Source organism: Chiloscyllium punctatum, chromosome 23, assembly GCF_047496795.1.
Source record: "Chiloscyllium punctatum isolate Juve2018m chromosome 23, sChiPun1.3, whole genome shotgun sequence".
Lineage (NCBI taxonomy): Eukaryota > Metazoa > Chordata > Chondrichthyes > Orectolobiformes > Hemiscylliidae > Chiloscyllium > Chiloscyllium punctatum.
This window is the reverse complement of record NC_092761.1, coordinates 59,895,001-59,917,103: the sequence shown is the minus strand read 5'-3', so window position 1 is coordinate 59,917,103 and position 22,103 is coordinate 59,895,001. Positions and strand designations below refer to the sequence as shown.

The 22,103-nt window shown below is 43.3% G+C and overlaps 1 protein-coding gene across 2 annotated transcripts in view; it reads left to right on the top strand.

The window, feature by feature from the left end:
- The first annotated feature begins 2,521 nt into the window (after positions 1–2,521).
- Positions 2,522–22,103, top strand: part of ei24 (EI24 autophagy associated transmembrane protein) — a 60,998-nt gene continuing 41,416 nt past the window's right edge. The window contains exons 1-4 of one of the 2 annotated variants that reach the window (XM_072593067.1): positions 2,522–2,601; positions 13,915–14,027; positions 19,823–19,971; positions 21,753–21,813. In XM_072593067.1, coding sequence (XP_072449168.1) covers positions 13,986–14,027; positions 19,823–19,971; positions 21,753–21,813 — 252 coding nt within the window. In that variant the 5' untranslated portion in view covers positions 2,522–2,601; positions 13,915–13,985. Of the gene's footprint in view, positions 2,602–2,654; positions 2,771–13,914; positions 14,028–19,822; positions 19,972–21,752; positions 21,814–22,103 lie in introns of those variants that run through there. The other variant, XM_072593068.1, reaches the window with a different exon arrangement.

Genomic DNA, 22,103 nt, shown 5'->3' with positions numbered 1-22,103 from the left:
TGAGATTATGCCCAAGTCCTACATTCTCCTCGAGGGAAAACAAGCTCTTCTCCTAAACTCCTATGAGGAAAGGCTCAACCTACACAACCTCTCCTTCTTAAGGCAGTCCCTCCATACTCAGAATCAACCTAGTGCAACTTCTCTGGACTGTCTGTAATACCAATGTATCTTCCTAATAGACTGTGCTAATCTAGAACTCTCTGCTGCCTCACAACACCAAGGACCTGTGTTCAATTCCAGCCTCGGGCAACTGTTTGTGTGGAGTTTGCACATTCTCCCCGTGTCTACGTGGGTTTTCTCTGGGTGCTCTGGTTTCCTCATACAATCCAAAGATGTGCTAAATTGACCATAGTATTCAGGGAAGTGTAGGTTAGGTGCATTAGTTGTGGGGTAAATATATAGTAAGAGGGTAGGGGAATGGGTCTGGGTGGGTGACTCTTCAGAGGGTTGGTGTGCATTTTTCTTGGGCCGAAGGGCTTGTTTCCACACTGTAGGGATTCTATGATTCTAACTGTAGAAAATCCCACACTGACAATTATTGATAATATGAGTAGTTTATTTAGATTGTTTTCAACAGTTATTTCTGTTTCCAAATATAAATGTTACATTTCTTCTAAAGATACCATTTTGGAAAATGTTTCAGCAATCAAATATAAAGCAATAAAATGTGATTGGTTCAAATATTTTTTCGATTAATTCACTGTTGACACTTAATGAACAATTATTTTTGATCATTTGGATATTGATAATAGTGTAAGTCCAACACAAACCCTGAATTTGGTAGTAGGCAAGTTGTTGGAAGGAATCCGGGGGACAGGATGTACATGTATTTGGAAAGGCAAGGACTGATTAAGGATAGTCAGCCTGGCTTTGTGCATGGGTAATTGTATCTCACTAACTTAATTGAGTTTTTTGAAGAAGTAACGAAAAGGTTGATGAGGTCTTAGCCATGTACGTGATCAATCTGGACTTCAATCAGGCGTTCGACAGGTTTCCTCCTGGTAGACTGGTTAGCAAGGTTAGATCTCATGGAATACAGGGAGAACCAGCCATTTGGATACAGAACTGGCTCAAAGGTAGAAGACAGAGGGTGGTGGTGGAGGGTTGTTTTTCAGCCTGGAGGCTTGTGACCAGTGGAGTGCCACAGGATCCTCCAAGGCAGACTTCAGGACAAACAACAATGCAGAGTGGCTAAGCAGAAGCTGATAGCAAAGCTCAATACCCATGAGAATGGCCTCAACCGGGACCTTGGATTCATGTCACACTATAGGTGACCCCACTGCACGATACACTCTCTCACGCATGCACACTCCTACATACTCACACACCCATGTAGACCCTCTCATACACAAACTCTCTCTCATATGCACACACGCACCCTGTCAGACACATACCCCATCAGACTTGCACACACGATTAACCAAGCTTGCACACACACATGTGTATATATATATATGTATTTTGTATATATGTGTATATATTATATATATATATCACACACGCTCTATAATGTGCACTCACATGCACATTCTATCGCTCATACAGACGCACACTAAAAGGTTTATGGGGTGAATTTGTTTTTGCAGAATTATATTTTATTTTGCTAAAAAACTCCATGAATCTATGTAAAACTATGCAGAGGGCTTGTCAGTCTGACTCAACATTGGGTCACAGACAGACTTCACACCTATTGTTTGAAAAGCTGAGCTACCTTGAGAATGTAATTTAAAAGAAGTTATGGGGTTTACATATCAAAGAACTGAAGCCAGCATATCCCATTCTAAAAGATGAAATATTTACTCTAAACTTGTTTAATGTATCACATCTCCATGACACTGGACTCCTGTGGCTATAAATTCTGTGATCATGATCTTATACTCCACAATCATCTGAAGAAGAAGCAGCGCTCTGAAAGCTAGTGCTTACAAATAAACCTGTTGGACTATAAACTGGTGTTGTGTGACTTTTAACTCTATTCATGTAATTTCTTTTTGCTACTGGGTGGGGGGTGGAGGAGGGGTGGCATGGTGGCTCAGGGTTTAGCACTGTGCCTCATAGCACCAGGGTACCAGGTATGATTCCAGCCTTGGGCAACTCTGTGTGGAATTTGCACGTTCCTCTCAGCTTTGCGTTGGTTTCCTCCCACAGTCCAAAGATGTGCAGGTTAGGTGAATTGGCCATGCTAAATTGCCCGTAGTGTTAGGTGCATTAGTCAGAGGGAAATGGGTCTGGGTGGGTTACTCTTTGGAGGGTCAGCTTGGACTTGTTGGGCCGAAGGGCCTGTTTCCACACTAGGGAATCTAATCTGCTCAAAATGGCACTGAATTGTGGTCGCAAAGACTTTTCAATGTATCTTCCTAAATATATGTGACAATAACTGACCCACTCAACAATTCTGATTAATGTGTTATTGCCCGCTGGGAGTTGTAGTTTCCCGCATTGCCCGCTGGGAGTTGTAGTTTTACCGGATAAACGGTTGGAAGTTATAGTTCTGGCAATGAACTACATTTCCCGGCGGTCAACTCGTAGCGCATGCGTGCACCAAGAGGTGGCAGGGAGCGGGCCTGTTGTGTATTCAGAGTCTCGCCTTTGAGGCGGCGGGTAAGTGATCGCCGGCTACCAGGGTTCGTGAGGCCTAGGCCTGGGCACTTGAGGTCTGCTTGGCCGAAGAAGGGCCCTGGCTGGGTCTCGGACAATGGCAGCAGCCGGCTCTTTGTCCTGTTTCCCACCTCTGCCCAAGAGCATGCTCTCACTAGAGTAGCACAGGCAGGTCTGCATCACCGGCCCGGGGGGTGGGGGCTGTGGGCTGTGGGTATGAGGGTGGGGGGTGTGAGGTATGTGGGGGTGGGGGGGGGGGTGAGGTATGTGGGGGTGGGGGGGGGTGTGAGGTATGTGGGGGTGGGGGGGGGGTGTGAGGTATGTGGGGGTGGGGGGGGGGGGGTGTGAGAGGTATGTGGGGGTGGGGGGGGGGGTGTGAGAGGTATGTGGGGGTGGGGGGGGGGGTGTGAGAGGTATGTGGGGGTGGGGGGGGGTGTGAGGTATGTGGGGGTGGGGGGGGGGTGTGAGGTATGTGGGGGTGGGGGGGGGGTGTGAGGTATGTGGGGGTGGGGGGGGGGTGTGAGGTATGTGGGGGTGGGGGGGGGTGTGAGGTATGTGGGGGTGGGGGGGGGTGTGAGGTATGTGGGGGTGGGGGGGGGGGTGTGAGGTATGTGGGGGTGGGGGGGGGGGTGTGAGGTATGTGGGGGTGGGGGGGGGGGTGTGAGGTATGTGGGGGTGGGGGGGGGGTGTGAGGTATGTGGGGGTGGGGGGGGGGTGTGAGGTATGTGGGGGTGGGGGGGGGTGTGAGGTATGTGGGGGTGGGGGGGGGTGTGAGGTATGTGGGGGTGGGGGGGGGGTGTGAGGTATGTGGGGGTGGGGGGGGGGTGTGAGGTATGTGGGGGTGGGGGGGGGGTGTGAGGTATGTGGGGGTGGGGGGGGGGTGTGAGGTATGTGGGGGTGGGGGGGGGTGTGAGGTATGTGGGGGTGGGGGGGGGGTGAGGTATGTGGGGGTGGGGGGGGGGTGAGGTATGTGGGGGTGGGGGGGGGGTGAGGTATGTGGGGGTGGGGGGGGGTGTGAGGTATGTGGGGGTGGGGGGTGTGAGGTATGTTGGGGGGGGGGGGGGGGGTGAGTCATAGAGTCACAGAGTCACAGCATGGAAACAGACCCTTCAGTCCAACCTGTCCATACTGACCAGATATCCCAACCCAATCTAGTCCCACTTGACAGCACCCGGCCCATATCCCTCCAAACCCTTCCTATTCATATACACATTCAAATGCCTCTTAAATGTTGCAATTGTACCAGCCTCCACATCCTCTGGTATATGGGTATGGGGTGGGGTGGGGGTGTGAGGTGTGTGGGGTGTGGGGGATGTGAGGTATGTGGGTGTGAGGTATGTGGGTATGGTGTTGGGTGTGAGGTGTGTGGGGGCTGGGAGGTATGTGGGTATGGGGTGGGGGCTGGGTGTGTTAATTGTGTGGGTGTGGGGGTGTGAGTTGGGGCTGTGGGCATTCTGTCTGTGATGAAATGGGATGTATAGAGAATATCATGATGGTCTGAGGGCAAGTCACTGAGCCCCTTTCATCACCTGCAAGAAAAAACAGCTATGTGCTTCACCTGGAAATGTAGAGGAGAGAAAAAAATATCATTTTCCAAAGTATTTGCCCTTTAAGACACCTTTGTGTTTATGAACGCTGGTGTGGGTGTTATGATGTGTCACATTTTGGAATAAACCACATCAGAGAATAAACCAGTGTGGCATAGACTTGGTGTGTGACATCTTTTTTAAATTTGGAAATGTTGTTTGGATCTTCCAGTTGTTAGAGTTTAATATTAATCATGAAATAAGTAATTTACTGGGTGGTATTAAAATGCACATAATATTAAAAATATTGGTCTGAGGTTCAGCAAATAAATATTTTATTACACCAGTTATAAATGAATTCCAAATGCAGATTGTATAATCCCACGTTTCTATAGCAGGAATGTCTATATCTAACCTGGTGTAAAATTGTTGTTCTCCTGAACTGAAACACATTTCTTTTAACTGATGTGTGCTGAAATATGTAGTGGTATTGACAGGTTCTCCTGAAGGGTAACTCTTCAGCTGATGTGCTCTCCTTAATACCTCTACTCCTAAGAAGTTGGGGCTGCACGGTGGCTCAGTGGTTAGCACTGCTGCCTCACAGCGCCAGGGTCCCAAGTTTGATTCCAGCCTCAGGCGACTGTCTTTGTGGAGTTTGCACATACTCCCCGTGTCTGTGTGGGTTTCTTCCGGGTGCTCCGGTTTCCTCCCACAGTCCAAAGATGTGCGGGTCAGGTGAATTGGACATGTTAAATTGCCCATAGTGTTAGGTGCATTAGTCAGAGGGAAATGGGTCTGGGTGGGTTATTCTTTGGAAGCTCGGTGTGGACTGGTTGGGCTGAAGGCCCTGTTTCCACACTGTAGGGAATCTAATCTAATCTCTAACTGACTGACTAACTTTCCCTCGTTAATACCCCTCTCCCTAACTAACTGACTTTTCCTCCTCTCCTCCACCTACCTCCCTCAGGCACCCATCTTCATCTTCAGTAGCACACGCTTACAGGTTTTGTTGTAAATCTTCTGATTCCTGATGACGGGCTTATGCCTGAAACATCGATTCTCTTCTCTTGCTCTTTGGATGCTGCCTGACCTGCTGTGCTTTTCCAGCAACACACTATCAACTCTGATTCCAGCATCTTCAGTTCTTATTTTCTCTAAGTTTTATCTTCTGCCTATCATCTGGAGAAGAAAATACTGGTGATGGCACAGATTGTATGCAGATTTTTTTGTGATGCAGGAGTGCACACATCAGGAAACCGGATGCTCGGCAGCTCCATAAATCTAGTGGATTTGAATGCTAAGTCTGCATTCTTCCGGGAGGGTTTAAAAATAAGCGCTGATTCAAGGTCTGTGACAATTGACCCCTTCTTATTCAGATGTATCATCTGAGCTGTTTGGTTGAGACCCAAATTGTTAGACACTTTGTGCCTAAATGATATTGAGATACCATGAGTGCTTTCTATTTTTCCAGTAAAGAGCTACAATGGCACATTTGGTCAAATGATGGTACAAGCTGGTATGGTGATACGCCCTAATTCTGCTATAATAATTATGCAATTGAAAAGGAGTTTATTAACAGATTTGTTTACGTGGACAGTTCTATATTTTTATAATGTTTGGATTTTTTAGTTTGAAGATGGAGATTTTTCAGAAACAGTTTCCTGATGAGTCATTTTGAACTGGTAGCTTGTACACGTTTGTAGGATTGACTAACTTGAGTTCATTCTCTTTTTTGAGTATTTCCTGTTTACTGAAATCTGTAGTTAAATATCCCATGCTCCACGGCAGTGTCAAAGATGGACTATTTTTTTGTTTTATTTTCCTTCCCTTCCAATTTCTGTATCAGTAAGTCACAGGAAGTCACAAGGACATCACTCACCAAAGTAATGTTTTCTAGTAAAATTGACTGTGTTTTTGGGGATTGAGGAACGGCTACCTTCTACTGCTATACCCAAAGTGCCGATCCCGGCAGGGCAATTGCAGAGAATTTGTTAAACTCTGCAGAGCTTGGTTGAAAACTTGGACTTTGCTTCCAGCTATGAAATGTGTCATTGTAAAACATTACTTGCCCTATCCTTGAAAATTACTGCCATGTTCTTTATCACTGAGAACTGAATGTAACGCTGAGAGAGGGAGATGAATAAATTGTCATTGCCCAGAGTAAATAGTTGTGACTTGAGATGTGAAATGTCAGTGAGCTGAGTGAACATAAGAAATAAATAGAAGTAGGCCATCTGACCTGTCGAGCCAGATCCACCATTCAATAAGATCGTGGCTAATCTTTTTGTGGATTCAGCTCCATTTACCCACCCACTTATCATAACCCATAATTTCTTTACTGTTCAAAAATCTATCTTTGAAATTATGAGTGATGGTGAATGGACAAGAGGTGCTGAATTGAAGTACAAGACACGTGTTTATCAAAGTCACTTTGTTATCATAGAGTCACAGAGATGTGCAGCACAGAAACAGACCCTTTGGTCCAACTTGTCCATGCTGACTAGATATCCCAACTCAATCTAGTCCCATTTGCCAGCACTTGGTCCATATCCCTCTAAGCCCTTACCATTCATATACCCATCCAGATGCCTTTAAAATTAAGGGCTATGGGGAGAGTGCGGATAAGTGGAATTGAAATGCCCTTCAGCCATGATTAAATGGCGGAGTGGACATAATGGGCCGAATGGCCTTGCTTCCACTCCTATATTTTATGGTCGTAAATGTTGTAATTGTACCATCATCCACCACTTGCTATTGTCTACCTTGTATTGCAGCATCTGCAGGTTTTTGTTGTCTCCACCACTTCCTCTGGCAGCCCATTCTATGCGTGCACTACTCTCTGCATGAAAAAGTTGTCCCTTAGGTCCCTTTACATTTTTCCCACACTCACCCGAAACCTAAGTCCTCCAGTTCTGGACTCCCCCACCCTAGGGAAAGGATCTTATCTATTTACCCTATGCATACCCCTCATGATTTTATCAATCTCTGTAAGGTCACCCAGCAGCCTCCAACATTCCAGGGGAAACAGCCCAACCTATTCAGCCTCTCCCTATAGCTCAAATTCTTTAGATTACTTAGTGTGGAAACAGGCCCTTCAGCCCAACAAGTCCACACCGACCCGCCGAAGCGCAACCCACCCATACCGCTACATTTACCCCTTACCTAACACTACAGACAATTTAGCATGGCCAATTCACCTGACCTGCACATCTTTGGTCTATGGGAGGAAATCGGAGCACCCGGAGGAAACCCACGCAGACACGGGGAGAACGTGCAAACTCCACACAGTCAGTCACCTGAGGCGGGAATTGAACCCGGGTCTCTGGCGCTGTGAGGCAGCAGTGCTAACCACTGTGCCATTGTGCCGCAACATCCTTGTAAATCTTTTCTGAACCCTTTCAAGTTTTATAACATCCTTCCAATAAGAAGGAGACTAGAATTGCGCACAGTATTCATTACTTCAAAAAATTCAATCAAGTTTGTGACACGATTTCCCACACACAAAACCATGTTGATTATCCCTAACCGGTCCTTGCCTTTCCAAATACATGTAAATCCTTTCCCTCAGAGTTCCCTGCAACAACTTGCCCACCACTGATGTCAGGCTCACCGGTCTGTAGTTCCCTAGCTTTTCCTTAGCACTTTTCTTAAATAGTCGTACCATGTTAGCCAACCTCCAGCACCTCATCTGTGACTATTGATGATACACATATCTCAGCAAGGGGTCCAGTAATCACTTCCCACAGAATTCTCAGGTGGATCTGATCTGCTTTTGGGGATTTATCCACCTTTATACATTTTAAGGCATTCTGTAATACGAACATTTTCAAGATATCACCATCTATTTCCCCACATTCTATATATTCCATATCCTCCTTCACTGTAAACAGTCATGCAAAATACTCGTTTAGTATTTCTCTCTCTCTCTCCCTCCCCACCCCACCATCTCCTGCAGTTCCACACATAGGCTGCCTTGCTGATCTTTGCTAATGATGTGACCAGAACCTATTCTTTGAAATTATTGCACTCCTCCATAACATTTTTACGGTTTATTTTTAAAGAACAGCTTCCCAGAGCAAAAGCAACAGGTTTGTTCCTGTTAAATCTACCCTTCAACTATACAAGAGGTGCATGAATGGATTCCAGGGATGGCCCACAGCTATATTGCCAGCTGTGAGGTCGCTGACACTCAGTCATTGGCTTTCTCACTAGAAAGTAAGTGTCAGCATCAGGAGACGACCTGCAGGACCGTAAACAGTTCTGTGTTTAATTTGAATTTTAATTCAAATTCTAATCAAATTTTAAAAATCTTCTTGTATTTAGTAAAATTACTTCAGCTATAATACTCAAGGAGAAAGTGAGGACTGCAGATGCTGGAGATCAGAGCTGAAAATGTCGATTCTCCTGTTCCTTGGATGCTGCCTGACCTGCACTTTTCCAGCAACCCATTTTCAGCTCAGCTATAATACTGGCTAGTTTGATTATTCTCAAGCAACAAGAAAATTTGAATTCAGTGGATAAGAAAACATTTGTTGCCAAGGGAATGCCAGGTGATGTACGGATTTTAGCCAGTGTTTCAGTTTAATATGCACTAAAGGCAAAATACTGCAGATGCTCGGAATTTTGAAATTGAAACAAAGTACTGGAGAAACTGAGCGGATTTGACATCAGAAACGCGAATAGAAATTGCTGGAAAAGCTCAGTAGGTCTGGCAGCATCTCTGTGGAGAAATCAGAGTAAATATTTTGGGTCGAGTGACCTTTTTTATCTGAACACAGATCTGGCATCAGCTGTGGAGAGAGAAACAAGTTTACATTTCAAGTCTGATGTGACTCTAATTCAACAGAACAAAGAACAATACAAGTCAGGAACATGCTCTTCAGCCCTCCAAGCCTATGCCAAAATGTTTTGGCTTTTCTTGTTAAAACTTCCACTATTCCTCTGGCCGCATGCTGCAGGCACTCACCACTCTTTGTATGAAAAACTTGCCTTGCCTCACTTTTAAACTAATCCTCCCCCTCCAGACCTTGAACCTGTGTCCCCTAGTAATTGACCCTCCCGTCATGAGAAAAGCCTCATACTTTATACACAATCCATGTTGTTCACACTCTTTTAAACTTCTATCAGATTGCCCCTCAACCTCCTGTATTCCAATGAAAACAAACTGTCTATCTAACCTTTTCTTCATAGCTAAAATCTATACCAGGCAACATCCTGGTAAACCTTTTTTGTACCCTCTCCAAAGCTCAGGTTGTAAGTTTGCTAGCTGAGCTATCAGTGAGCCTCTAGTGAAGCGCTGGTGTTCTATCCCGCTTTCTATTTATGTATCTTGGTCTCTCAAGGTGGGTGGTATCATTTCTGGTTCCTTTTCTTAGAGGTTGGTAAATGGGGTCCAAATTGATGTGTTTATTGATAGAGTTCCGGTTTGAATGGCAGGCCTCTAGGAATTCCCATGCATGTCTCTGTTCACCCTGTCCTGGGATGGATATGTTGTCCCAGTCGAAGTGGTGTCTCCCTTCGTCTGTGTATGGATACTAGTGATAGTGGGTCATGTCTTTTGGTGGCTAGTTGGTGTTTGTGTATCCTGATGTCTAGTTTCTTGCCAGTCTGTCCAGTGTAGTGTTTGTTGCAATCTTTGCAGGGTATTTTGTAAATGACATTTGTTATGCTGGTTGCTGGTACAGGGTCCTTTAGGTTCATTAGTAGCTGGTTTGAGTAGTTTGGTAGTCATCTCTGAGACTACGGAGACAGTCCAAAGCATTTGCATCCTTCTGGTAGTGTGGTGACCAGAATTGTTCACGGTATTCCAAGTGTAGCCTAACTAAAGTTCTTTAAAGCTGCAGTATAACTTGTGCAGATTAGAGTGGTACTGGAAAAGCACAGCAGGTCAGGCAGTATCTGAGGAGCAGGAAAATTGACATTTCGAGCAAAAGCCCTTCAGGCATGCTTTTGCCAGAAACGTCGATTTTCCTGCTCCTCGGATGCTGCCTGACCTGCGCTTTTTCAGCACCACTCTAAACTAAACTCTGGTTTCCAGCATCGGGTAAATAGGCAAAGTCTTTTCTTGGGGTCGGGGAGTCCAGAACTAGAGAGTATAGGTGTAGGGTGAGAGGGGAAAGATATAAAAGAGACCTAAGGGACAACTTTTTCACGCAGAGGGTGGTACGCGTATAGAATGAGTTGCCAGAAGATGTGGTAGAGGCTGGTACAATTGCAACATTTAAGAGGCATTTGGATGGGTATATGAATAGGAAGGGTTTGGAGGGATATGGGCCGGGTGCTGGCAGGTGGGACTAGATTGAGTTGGGATATCTGGTCGGCATGGATGGATTGGACCGAAGGGTCTGTTTCCATGCTGTACATCTCTATCTGCAGTTCTCACATTTGCCTTGTATATCTTGTGTAACCTTTTACTCAATGCCCCTTCCAATGAAGGTAAACATGCCATAAGCCTTTTTAAAATTAGCTTACCTTCCTGTGCTGCCACCTTCAGTGATCCGTGGAGCCATACATCCAGATTCTTCTGCATATCAATACTCATAAGAGTTCTACCATTCACTGTATAATTTCCACATTGACCTTCCAAAATGCATCATCTAAGATTAAATTCCATATGCTGTTTTTCTGCCCATGCCTCCAACTGATCTATATCATGCTGTATCCTCTGACAATCCTCCTCCCTATCCGCAACTCCACCAATCATTGTATTGTCCACAAACTTACTAATTAAGCCAAATATGTTTCCTCCAAATCATTTATGGAGATCACGAATGGCAGCTCCCTTTGGAACACCACAGTCACAATCCTCCATTCCAAGATGCATCCTTCCACTGCTGCCCTCTGTCTTCTATGACTAAGCCAGTTCTGTAACCATCTTGCCAGTTCATCCTGATACCATGTGACTTTACCTTTTGTACCAGTCTGTTATGAGAGACCTTGTCAAAGGCTTTACTGATGTCCATGTAAGCAATATCAACCACTTTTCCCTCATCAGTCATCTTTGTCACCTTCTCAAAAAACACAATCATGTTAGTGAGGCACAACCTCTCCTACAGAACTGTACTGTCTATCATTAATAAGTCCACTTGCTTCTTTATGCATATAGATCTTGTCCCTAAGAATCTTTTCCAGTAATTTCCCTACTAATAACGTGAGGCGCACAGGCCTCTAATTTCCAGGATTATCCCTGTTACCTTTCTTAAACAATGGGATGTAGGTTTGCTCACTGAGCTGGAAGGTTGACTTCCAGACGTTTTGTCACCCTACCAGGTAACGTTTTCAGTAGGCCTCCAGGTGAAGCACTGTTCTTGATTCTTGTATTCTATTTATATATTTGGGTTTCTTTGGGTTGGTGATGTCATTTGCTATTCTTTTTCTCAGGGGGTGATAGATGGGGTCTAACTCGATGTGTTTGTTGATAGAGTTCCAGTTGGAATGCCATGCTTCTAGGAATTCTTGTGTGTGTCTCTGTTTGGCTTGTCCTAAGATGGATGTGTTGTCCCAGTCGAAGTGATGTCCTTCCTTATCTGTATGTAAGGATACTAGTGAGAGAGGGTCATGTTGTTTTGTGGCTAGTTGGTGTTCATATATCCTGGTGGCTAGTTTTCTGCCTGTTTGTCCAATGCAGTGTTTGTTATAGTCCTTGCACGATACTTAAGTAAATGAAATTAGTTTTGCTTGTCTGTATAGGGTCTTTCAAGTTCATTAGCTGCTGTTTTAGTGTGTTGGTGGGTTTGTGGGCTTCCACAATGCCAAATGGTCTGAGTAGTCTGGCAATCATTTCCGAGATGTCTTTGATGTAGGGGAGAGTGGCTAGGGTTTCTGGACATGTTTTGTCTGCTTGTTTGGGTTTGTTGCTGAGAAATCGGCAGACTGTGTTCATTGGGTACCCATTCTTTTTGAATACATGGTATAGGTGATTTTCCTCTGCTCTGTGTAGTTCCTCTGTGCTGCAGCGTTTGTTAGCTTTTTGAAATAATATTCTAATGCAGCTTCGTTTGTAGATGTTGAGATGATTGTAGTTCAATATTTGGTCCGGATGTGTTGCTTTCCTGTAGACACTGGTTTGAAGTTCCCCATTGGCTGTTTGCTCTACTGCGACATCTAGGAATGGCAGTTTATTGTTGTTTTCCTCCTCTTTAGTGAATTTTATGCCAGGAAGGGTATGATTGATGGTCTTGAAGGTTTCCTCTAATTTGTTTCCTTTAGTAATGACAAAGGTGTCATCCACGTAGCGGACCCAAAGCTTGGGTTGGATGGTTGGCAGAGCTGTTTGTTTAAGTCTCTGCATTACTGCCTCTGCTAAGAACCCTGATATCGGAGATCCCATGGGTGTTCCATTGGTTTGTCTGTAGTTTTTGTTGTTGAAGGTGAAGTGTGTGGTAAGGCATAGGTCCACTAGCTTGACGATACTGTCCTTGCTGATGACGCTAGTGGTGTTTGCTGTATATGTTTTTGGGTCTTCTAACAGTGTAGTCAGTGTTTCCTTGGCCAGGTTAATGTTAATTAGTGTAAACAGGGCCATTACAGCAAAGGAGACCGTTATTTCATCCTCTTCTATCTTAGTGTCTTTGGTCTTCAGGAATTCTTGGATGGAGTGGCGTGAGTCCTCTACTAAGTGTTAGTAGAAATGACTGCCAGACTACTCAGACCCCTTGGCATCATGGTAGTCCACACATCCTAAAACAGCAGCTAATGAACTTGAAAGACCCTATACAGACAAAAAGCAAAACTAATGTCATTTACAAAATACCGTGCAAGAACTAGCCACAAAACAACATGACGCTGTCTCACTAGTATCCTTACATACATATAAGGAAGGACAACAAATCCATCCGAGGACAAGCCAAACAGAGACACACGAGAATTCCTAGAAGCATGGCATTCCAACAGGAACTCTATCAACAAACACATGGAGTTAGACCTCATCTATCACCCCCTGAGAAAAAGAGCAGGAAATGACATCACCGCAAGAAATGACATCACTAACCCAAAGAAACCCAAACACACAGAAAGCAGGAATCATGAACAGTGCTTCGCCTGGAGGCCCACTGAAGATGTTACCTAGTAGGGTGACAAAACATCTGGAAATGAACCTCCCAGCTTAGCGAGCAAGCCTACATCCCGAACCTCAACCTGAGCTACAAATCTTCTCAAAACTCGCATTGTGTGTTCTCCGGTCCTCTGGGGCATCACCTGTGGCCAAAGAGGATACAAAGATGTCTATCAATGCTCCAGCAATTTGTTCTCTTGCCTCCCTCAATATTCTGGGATAGAGCCCATCAGGACTTTCTTTCTAATGACATTATTTCACTGCAAATGTTGACAGATGTGCTCATGTTTTCCAGCACACTCTATTTTTATTGTTGTTGATTGCATTTTTGTTTATGAGTAAATAAATGATGTTTTCCATATCTTCCATTTCAGTTTCTGGTCTCTTTAGTTTTAGCCAGCTTTTCCCCATATTGTATGCACAAAAATGGTGATATTACCATTGTAGCTCTGGGAAACTTATAAAGTGAAATCTGAGTGAGAGGCTGATCAACAAGAGACTACTAAGCAAAATAATGCAGGTGTGATTATAAAAGTAGTCTGTGTTTCTTGATAGCTATTCAATAAACTGTTGCCTTGCTCTCCACTTCTTTTTGCCAATCCTTCTGATGCTGTCGCACGTGTGCATTACCCCATCTGTCACCTCTGTTCCCTCCTGCACCCCCTTCCTCACACTTTCACCTGAGTCTAAAGCAGCCGGTTAGTGTGACTGACCTGGTGATGTTACTCCTTTCCTCAGCTATCTGGGCTGGCTGCTAGCTCCCACAATGAGATGCTCTTGTGAAGCTGTGGTTTACAGTTGATGCTGCTATGGCGGATAGCGTTAAAACATTCCTTCTGGATGTTGTTAAGGTGAGTGTCCTTTACTGTTAAAACTGTACTAAGATGCAAGGTGTATAGGAAGATTTCATGCAGTCAAAGCTGTGAATTTGCCGATGAAATCCAGCAAAAATGAAATTCCAAATTGCAGATTTTTGCTTAGTTTGTGCAATGAAAATCAATCTTAAAAACTATGTTTGATATACTTAGATGTTTATACTACCAATACATTAAATTTAATGTGACAAGATTGGCATTCCTGCATTCAGAACTTTCCTGCCCTCCCTGGGCACAGAGATTTCCTTCCCACCTGTCCTGAAGGTTGCTCTTGCAGAGGTGTGTTTTAACATTCATTGACAACTTGCTGGTACCTTATCCAGGTAGCTGATTTTAATAGAAATTGAGTCTCTGTTCCCATCATTCACAAATGTCTTTTAGGGAAGGAAATCTGCTGTCCTTACCTGGTCTGGCCTACATGTGACTCCAGACCCACATCAATGTGGTTGACTCTTAAACTGCCCTCTGTGTAATTATGGATGGGCAATAAACGCTGGCCTAGCCAGAGATGCCCTCACCTCATAAATGAGTTTTAAAAACGCAGGCCACTTGGTTCATGGACAGTTCAGGATGGGCGACGGATTCTGGCCTAAGTAGGCGTTGATGCAGATAGACCACCCAAAGAATTAAAAATGTCGCAGATGAAGGCTTGTCAACTTCTTTTGCCTTCACTTAGATCAAGCTGGAACTCTGCAGCCTTGTTACCTGATCAGTGGCTCTCCAGAAAGATGGAAAGTCTTCAGTTTCATTGATTGCTCTCTGCGGTGTATTACTGCACTTCATTTACTTGTTATTTCGATATGTATGTAACCAACATGTTAAATTTACAGTGACATCTGAGCTTGAAAGAACGTTAAATTAAATCTCCCAGTGCATAAACAAGGAGGGAACTTCCATTAATACAACATTGTTGGCGTCCTCTGAAAGATGTAAGATTCCTCGCTGCCATTTCATTACTTTGAAATATACTTGCATTGACTTGAGTATGAACAGAACAATCCCACATGCAGTAATTGAGACGGAAACAATAGCTTTAATGCATTGAAGACCCCAAGGTGGTTTACAAGAGTGTTATGAAACAAAGCACGAGTCTGAGTCCCTTTTAAAGAGATATTAGGTCAGATATCAAACAGCTTGGTCAACAAGTAGGTTTTAAGGAACATCTTGAAAGATGAAAGTGGAGTAAAGTGTTGGAAAAGATAAGGAAGATATTTTCAGGGCTTAAAGCCTAGTCAGCAAGGCCACCATGGTGGAATAATTAAAGTCAGAGGTGGTCAAGTCGGGTTTTTAAAAAAAAAGCGCACTGTTTTTCAGGGAGGGGTTGGAATGCTGTAGGACTTTCTAGAGCAAGGGATCTGCAGCTCCATGGAGTGATTTGAAAGGAAGAATGATAATTTTATTATCAAGACATTGACCTGTATTGGCTCATGCTGGGTAAATGGTGAGTACAGGGCTGACAGGCAAACAGTGTGGTGTGAGTGGCAAACATGAGCAGGAGAATTTTGGATGACCTCTTATTTACTGAGGATAGAATATGAGAGCCCAGCCAGGAGCATGTTGAAATAGCCAAGTCTCAAGATAACAAAAGCATTGGAGGAAAGTTTCACTTGCAGATCAGCTATGGCATCAGTGAAAATACAAAGGTGGAAATAGGCGATGTTAGCGATGGTGCAAACCTGATGTCAAAAGCTCAACGTGGAGTGAAATATGACAACAAGGTTGTGCATTGGCTAGTTTCGTCTCAGACTGTTCCCAAGGAGAACAATGGAGTTGGTAGCTAGGAAATGGAGATTGTGCTGGGATCAAAGAAATGGCTTCAGTTCTGACAATATAGTAATTGGAGGTAGTTTCTGATCATCCAGTTTGGATGTCGGGCAAGTAGTTTGATAATTTAAAGAGAGAAAAACAGTTAAGTGGTTTTTGATTGTGTTGCTTAAGGGAAGAAAATTAGCCAAAAATATCTGAGAGATCACAGCTCTCAATGTAGTACTATGACATTATTCACATCCATCAAAAGAGGAATTGCATTTGCTAAGTCAGGTCTTTCCAAACTGGGGATCAAGGTGGAGTCACAGCAGAATATGCATAATGGCTACTGTGAAGTTCTGGCCAAATTATTATATCTGGGCCTCTGCTCTTCAAGACCCCTGGTCTCAAAATCACCAAACCAGCTCTTTGTTCTTGTTGAGGAGTCATAATAATTTTCAAGCCTTGACATAGGATTGCGATGGGAAAAAGCTTAGAGTTCTTCAACAAATATTTCTGTTCTGTGTTTACTGTGGAGAAAGACATGAATATTTGGGAGCTTGGGGAAGATTGTGGTCATACCTTGGGGAGAGTCCATATCACAGTAGAGGAGGTGTTGGATGTATTAGAATGTATGAAGCTGGATAAATCTCCTGGTTCTCACTAGATGTATCCAAGAACACTAAGAGGCTAGAGAAGACATTGTGGGGATACTGGCTGATGTTTTTGCAACATCATTAGCCACTTGAGGTCCTGGAAGACTGGAGTGGAATCAATATTGTGCCCTTATTCAAGAAGGGCTGCAAAGAAAAACCTGGGAAGCAAAGATCGGTAAGCTTAACATATGTGGTAGGTCAGTTACTTGAGAATATGCTCAGAGATAAGATGTACATGCATTTGGCAAGACAGCATTTGATTAGGAATAGTCAGCATGGCTTTGTATGTGGAAGATCATGCCTCACAAATTTGTTAGAGTTCTTTGATGAAGTGACCAGGAAGGTTGACAAGGGCAGGGCAGTAAATGTAATCTATATGGATTTCACATAATAGACTGGTCTGGAAGGTTAGATCGCATGGAATCCAGGGGGAGCAAGCCAATTGGATACACATTTTGACTCGATGGTAGGAAGCAGAGGGTAATTGTGGAAGGATGCTTGTTGGGACTGGAGGCCTGTGACTAGTGGAATGCCTCAGGTCAGTGCTGGGTCCATTGCTGTTTTTTATCTGTAATCTATATGAATGATTTGGATGAGAATGGCATGATCAGTAATTTGAAGATGAGACTAGAATAGGTGGTCTTGTGGGCACCGAGGAAGGTTTTCAGAAGTTGCAGCAGGACCTTGATCAGCTGGGGAAGTGGGCCGAGAAATGGCAAATGGAGTTTAATGTGGGTAAGTGAGAGGTTTTGCATTTTGGAAAATCAAATCAAGATAGGATTTCATGGTGAATGGTAAGGCCTTAAGGACTCTAGTGAATTTCAGGTGCACGACTCTCTGAAAGTGGAGTCAAAGGTAGACAGGACAGTGAAGAATGCTTTTGGCACACTGACCTTCATCAGTCTGAGCATTGAGTAAAGAAGTTGGGAAGTTATGTTGCACTTGTGCAGGACGTTAATGAGGCTGCACTTGGAGTATTGTATTAAGTTTTGGTCATCTTGCTATAGGAGGGATGTTATTAAACTGGAAAGAATGCAGAAGAAATTTACAAGGATGTTGCCAGGACTCAAAGGTCTGAGTTATAGGGAGAGGTTGGACAAACTAGAACTTTTATCTTTAGAGCGGGTGACTAAGGGGGAATCTTATATAACTATATAAGGTCATGGGAGGCATGGATAAGGTGAACACAGTTGGTCTTTTTCCCAGAGTCGGGGAATCAAGGACTGGAGGCCATCAGTTTAAGGTTAGAGGGGAAAGAATAAAAGGGAACCTGAGGGGCAACTTCTTTACACAGAGGGTGATACGCATATAGAATGAGCAGCCAGTGGAAGTGGTTGAGGTGAGTACATTAACAACATTTGGTATCAGAGGCAAGGTACTAGCATGGATAGAAGCTTGGCTGTCCGGCAGAAATCAGAGTGGGGATAAAAGAGTCCTTCTCAGGATGGCAGCTGGTGATGCGTGGTATTCCGCAAAAATTAGTGTTGGGACCACAATTTTTCACTTAATATATTAACGATCTAGATGAAGGAACTGAGGGCATTCTGGATATGTTTGCAGACAATACAAAGGTAGAGGGACAGGTAACATTCAGGAGACCGGGAGGCTGCAAAAGGATTTGGACAGGTGAGGAGAGAGGGCAAAGACATGACGGATGGATTACAATGTGTGAAAGTGTGAGGTCATGCACTTTGGTAGGAAGAGTAGAGGTAGAGACTATTTTCTGAATGGGGAGAAAATCCAGAAGTCTGAAGTGCAAAGAGACTTGGGAATTCTAGTCCAGGATTCCCTCAAGATAAACTTGCAGGTTGAGTCAGTAATTAGGAAGGCAAATGCACAATGACATTTATTTTGAGAGAACTTGAATATAAAAGCCGGGATGCGCCTCTGAGGCTCTGATCAGACCTCATTTGGAGGATTGTGTGCGGTTTTTGTCTCCATATCTCAAGAAGGATTTACTGGCCCTGAAGTGTATTCAAAGGAGGTTCAAGAGAATGGTCCCAAGAATGAAATGCTTAACACATGAGGAATGTTGAGGACTCTGGGTTTATATTCAATAGCGCTTAGAGGATATGGGGGATTCCAATTGAAATATAAAAAAATATTGAATGGCCTGGACAGAGTAGATGTTGGGAAATTGTTTCCATTGGTAGGAGAGACTAGGACCTGAGGGCATGGCCTTAGAGTAAAGAGAAGACCTTTTAGAATGGAGATAAGGAGAAACCTCTTCACCCAGAGTGGTGAATCAACTGAATTCATTGCCACAGAAGGCTGTGGAGGACAGGTCATTGAGTATATTTAAGACTGAGATAGGTAGGTTCTCGAGTATCAAGGGGATCAAGGTTTAGGGGGAGAATGGGGTTGAGAAACCTATCAGCTATGATTGAATGGCTGAGCAGATTCGATGGGCTGAATGGCTTAATTTCTGCTCCTATGTCTGATAGTCTTATTTAAAAGGCATTTGGACAATTACATGGATAGGAAAGGTTTAGAAGGATACAGGCCAAGTGCAAAGAAGTGGGGTTAGCGTTGATGGACATTTTGGTCGGCGTGGACCAGTTTGGGCCAAAGGGCCTGTCTCCATGCTGTAGAATTTGTATGACTCTGGGTACTGCCCTGCTTCCTGCAACTTTATCTCAAGTGTCAGGAAAGGGGTTTGTCATTTTGCCCATTTAAACCTGGATAATGACAGTTTGATCTTTTCGACTGTGAGCCACCAAAATTGACCCTGATTTGACCCAGGAGGGAATATGTGCCTATTTAATTCCCTTTCTATTATAATCCCAGGTTAACAAATTGTCAGCCAAGACAAGTGTCAAACCCAGATCCTGGGAATCATGGTCATGCCTATTTGAGAAGTTTTGAGTTGAATTTCCATTATTGGAATTTCAATTGATTGAAAATATTTGAGTAGGTGAGGACTGTTTCACAAGCAGATGCTGGGATACTATTGTGCTGAAAGTGCCTTCTAGGTTTTGCAATTTATTGTGGTTTATGACTTTTGTTATCAATTTTCCTGGATTTTTAATACATTTTCCTAATCAGAGTTCAGTCACATATTTGTCAATTTACATGAATTCCCAAATTGTGTTGTTTTCATTGGTTTCTTCAGCTCTTTGCGGGTTGTCATGAGACATCGCTGTTGTTCGTTTTAGGGAGTTCTGGGATGAAAGCTGCAGGTTATTTTTGTTTTCTGTTTTTCAGCATTGCCTTGTCGAGGATCAGAGGAGCTAGTGTCCATATCTCCGGACCAGGAATCCTGGGTTCAAGTCCCACCTGTTCCAGAGGTGTGCAATGACATCTCTGAACAGGTTGGTCAGAAAATAGTTGGAAAAGCTCCCGAGCTCGCATTGTCTACTTTTATTTCAGGGCATTAAAGATTCCGTCCTCGGCATACGAACCATCTCCAAGCTCGATGAGCGCATTCACCAGAAACGGGAAGAACAAAGGAGGAAGAAGGAACAGCGCAGCGTACTGGCACATCGTAGGGCCCAGATCGAAGACAAAAGAGAGGAAAAGTGAGTTAATACTGGCTATCTGCTGGCAAATTCTTTAAAATGTAGATTGAGCAAGAAAACTGCAGGATGGAGTGGTGATATATTTCAGAGATGGAACAAATTAAATCAGCACAGAAAACTTGACTTGAACATTTGGCAAAAGGCCTGAAATCGTATGAAATGCATTTGTCTGAAATTACTGACTGCTACTTTATTTGGGGCACTTTTGGTTTTTAAATTGTCAATATCTATAATAAAACAGGCGTGAACATAATGGGTGAGGAGAGCATCTATATCCATTTGGAACTCACCAGTATAACTTCAAACACTGGATTCAACGCTATTTCACCAAAAATGGGAATTCAAGGGAGTTCAACATGACAGGGAGATTCAACATATTTACATACAGTTTTCTGAAGATTTGTCATGGGTATAAATGAGAAAAGTCCTGACAGGGAGCAGAGGTGAAGATATCCCTGTTCACTTGGGTGAAACTCTTGTTAATTTGAGGGAAAAAATGAATGTGGAAAACCATTTTGGGTTTGAATTGATTTTCTAACATTACTGACAAGATGTATTGCACCTTTTTCACTGGTTTTGTCATGACCTGATCTACCCCGATACAATCATTTTTTAAAACTTTAAACTTTATAGTTGCTTTAACAAGAGAGTTGTAAATAAATATATAATTGTCACTGATGTAACTTGCTTTCTCACGGCATTCTTGAGAGATGGCATGAGTATAAATACCATCTTCCTCAAGAGGTCTCTCAAATCCCATCATAAATCTTTCAAAGCAATCAGTGCAAATTGCCAAATATTTGAGCAAAATATGATGGGGGCGTACAAATATTCAGATTTTGAGGAATCGAGTATAAAATGGAAACAAAAACCTAAGACTATTCAACAGCAAGGGTGTTTTGAACCAATCTACAATTATTTTTTTAAAAACAGCATGCATCCAGAATTGGTGTCTAGCCTGAAACTGGGGCAAAGTCAACTCTGATGGATAAGGAGACGTCATTGTCTAAATTCTAAAATAAAGTGACCAGAAGTTCCAGAAAGAACAAATTGCAGTCTTGGGGTTTATTTTAATAAATATACCAATATCAAATTTACTCCATTCACTAATTTTAGTGCATTACTTAATGTTTTTAAGTTAAATTCTTATTTACACTCCTTACACAAGTTAAAGACTGTTTTAAAATAGTACCTGATTGGGATTCAGTGATGAATTAAATCTGTAAAGCAAGAGTTGCAGAAGGAGAGGTGGGTTTTGCACATGTGCTTCTCCTGCACTCATCCCCACCTGGAATGGTAATGGTTATTAATTTAACTTTCTTCATTCCTACTCCGAGGCCTTGAGCTTGGGGCTTGAGGTTAGGTCATAGAATTGCAGGGTAGCAATGATGAAGGGGCATCTGAAAGATTGGGAATTCATTCTGCTGTAGATTGTTACTAATGAGGTGAAAGCTTCAGATTTGTACTAGAAGGATCAATAGAGGTGTTGACAGTCAAAATACTTCATCACTGAGTCAGTTTGAGCATTTCGCTAAAATTGGAAGGGGTAAGGAATGGGTCTGGAATGACAGTGCTACAAAACTGTTTTATTTAGGAAATAAATGGGTTACTGAAACTAGTGTTCTTTTGTTTAAACTTGTAAGATTTGTGTAGTGCACAGTGGGTGACACTTGTGTATGTGCAAATTGCATATGCCCAGACCAAGTATACAGGCACCCATCCATTGGGATCAAGAGTCAGCCTTTTCTCTCTGATGAAAGGCATCTGCTGTTGTTTTTCAGTGAACCCCGAATAGCACACCGGATTTTGCAGTGTTGTGCCTGGAATGGAGGAATATTCTGGGTAAGACCATTGTTCTTTGCTTAAGGTTAACTCCTCCTAAAGGATGGTGTTTCCTGAATAGGGTGAACTTGCTTGTTGATTAACTTCCTTACTTTTACCTAAATCACAGCTGCTTAAGCAACATGAGCCTGTATTTATTTTCTGAAAGTTCCTGGTGGTTTAGTTTAAAATAGCTGAGCAACTATTTTATAACAAATAGTTAGCAATAATGAACCTTTTAAGTGATGGAATTATTCAGTGTCTTCACTGATTAAAGAGGAAAGGTTTCCACTACCCCGTCAAATGTACTA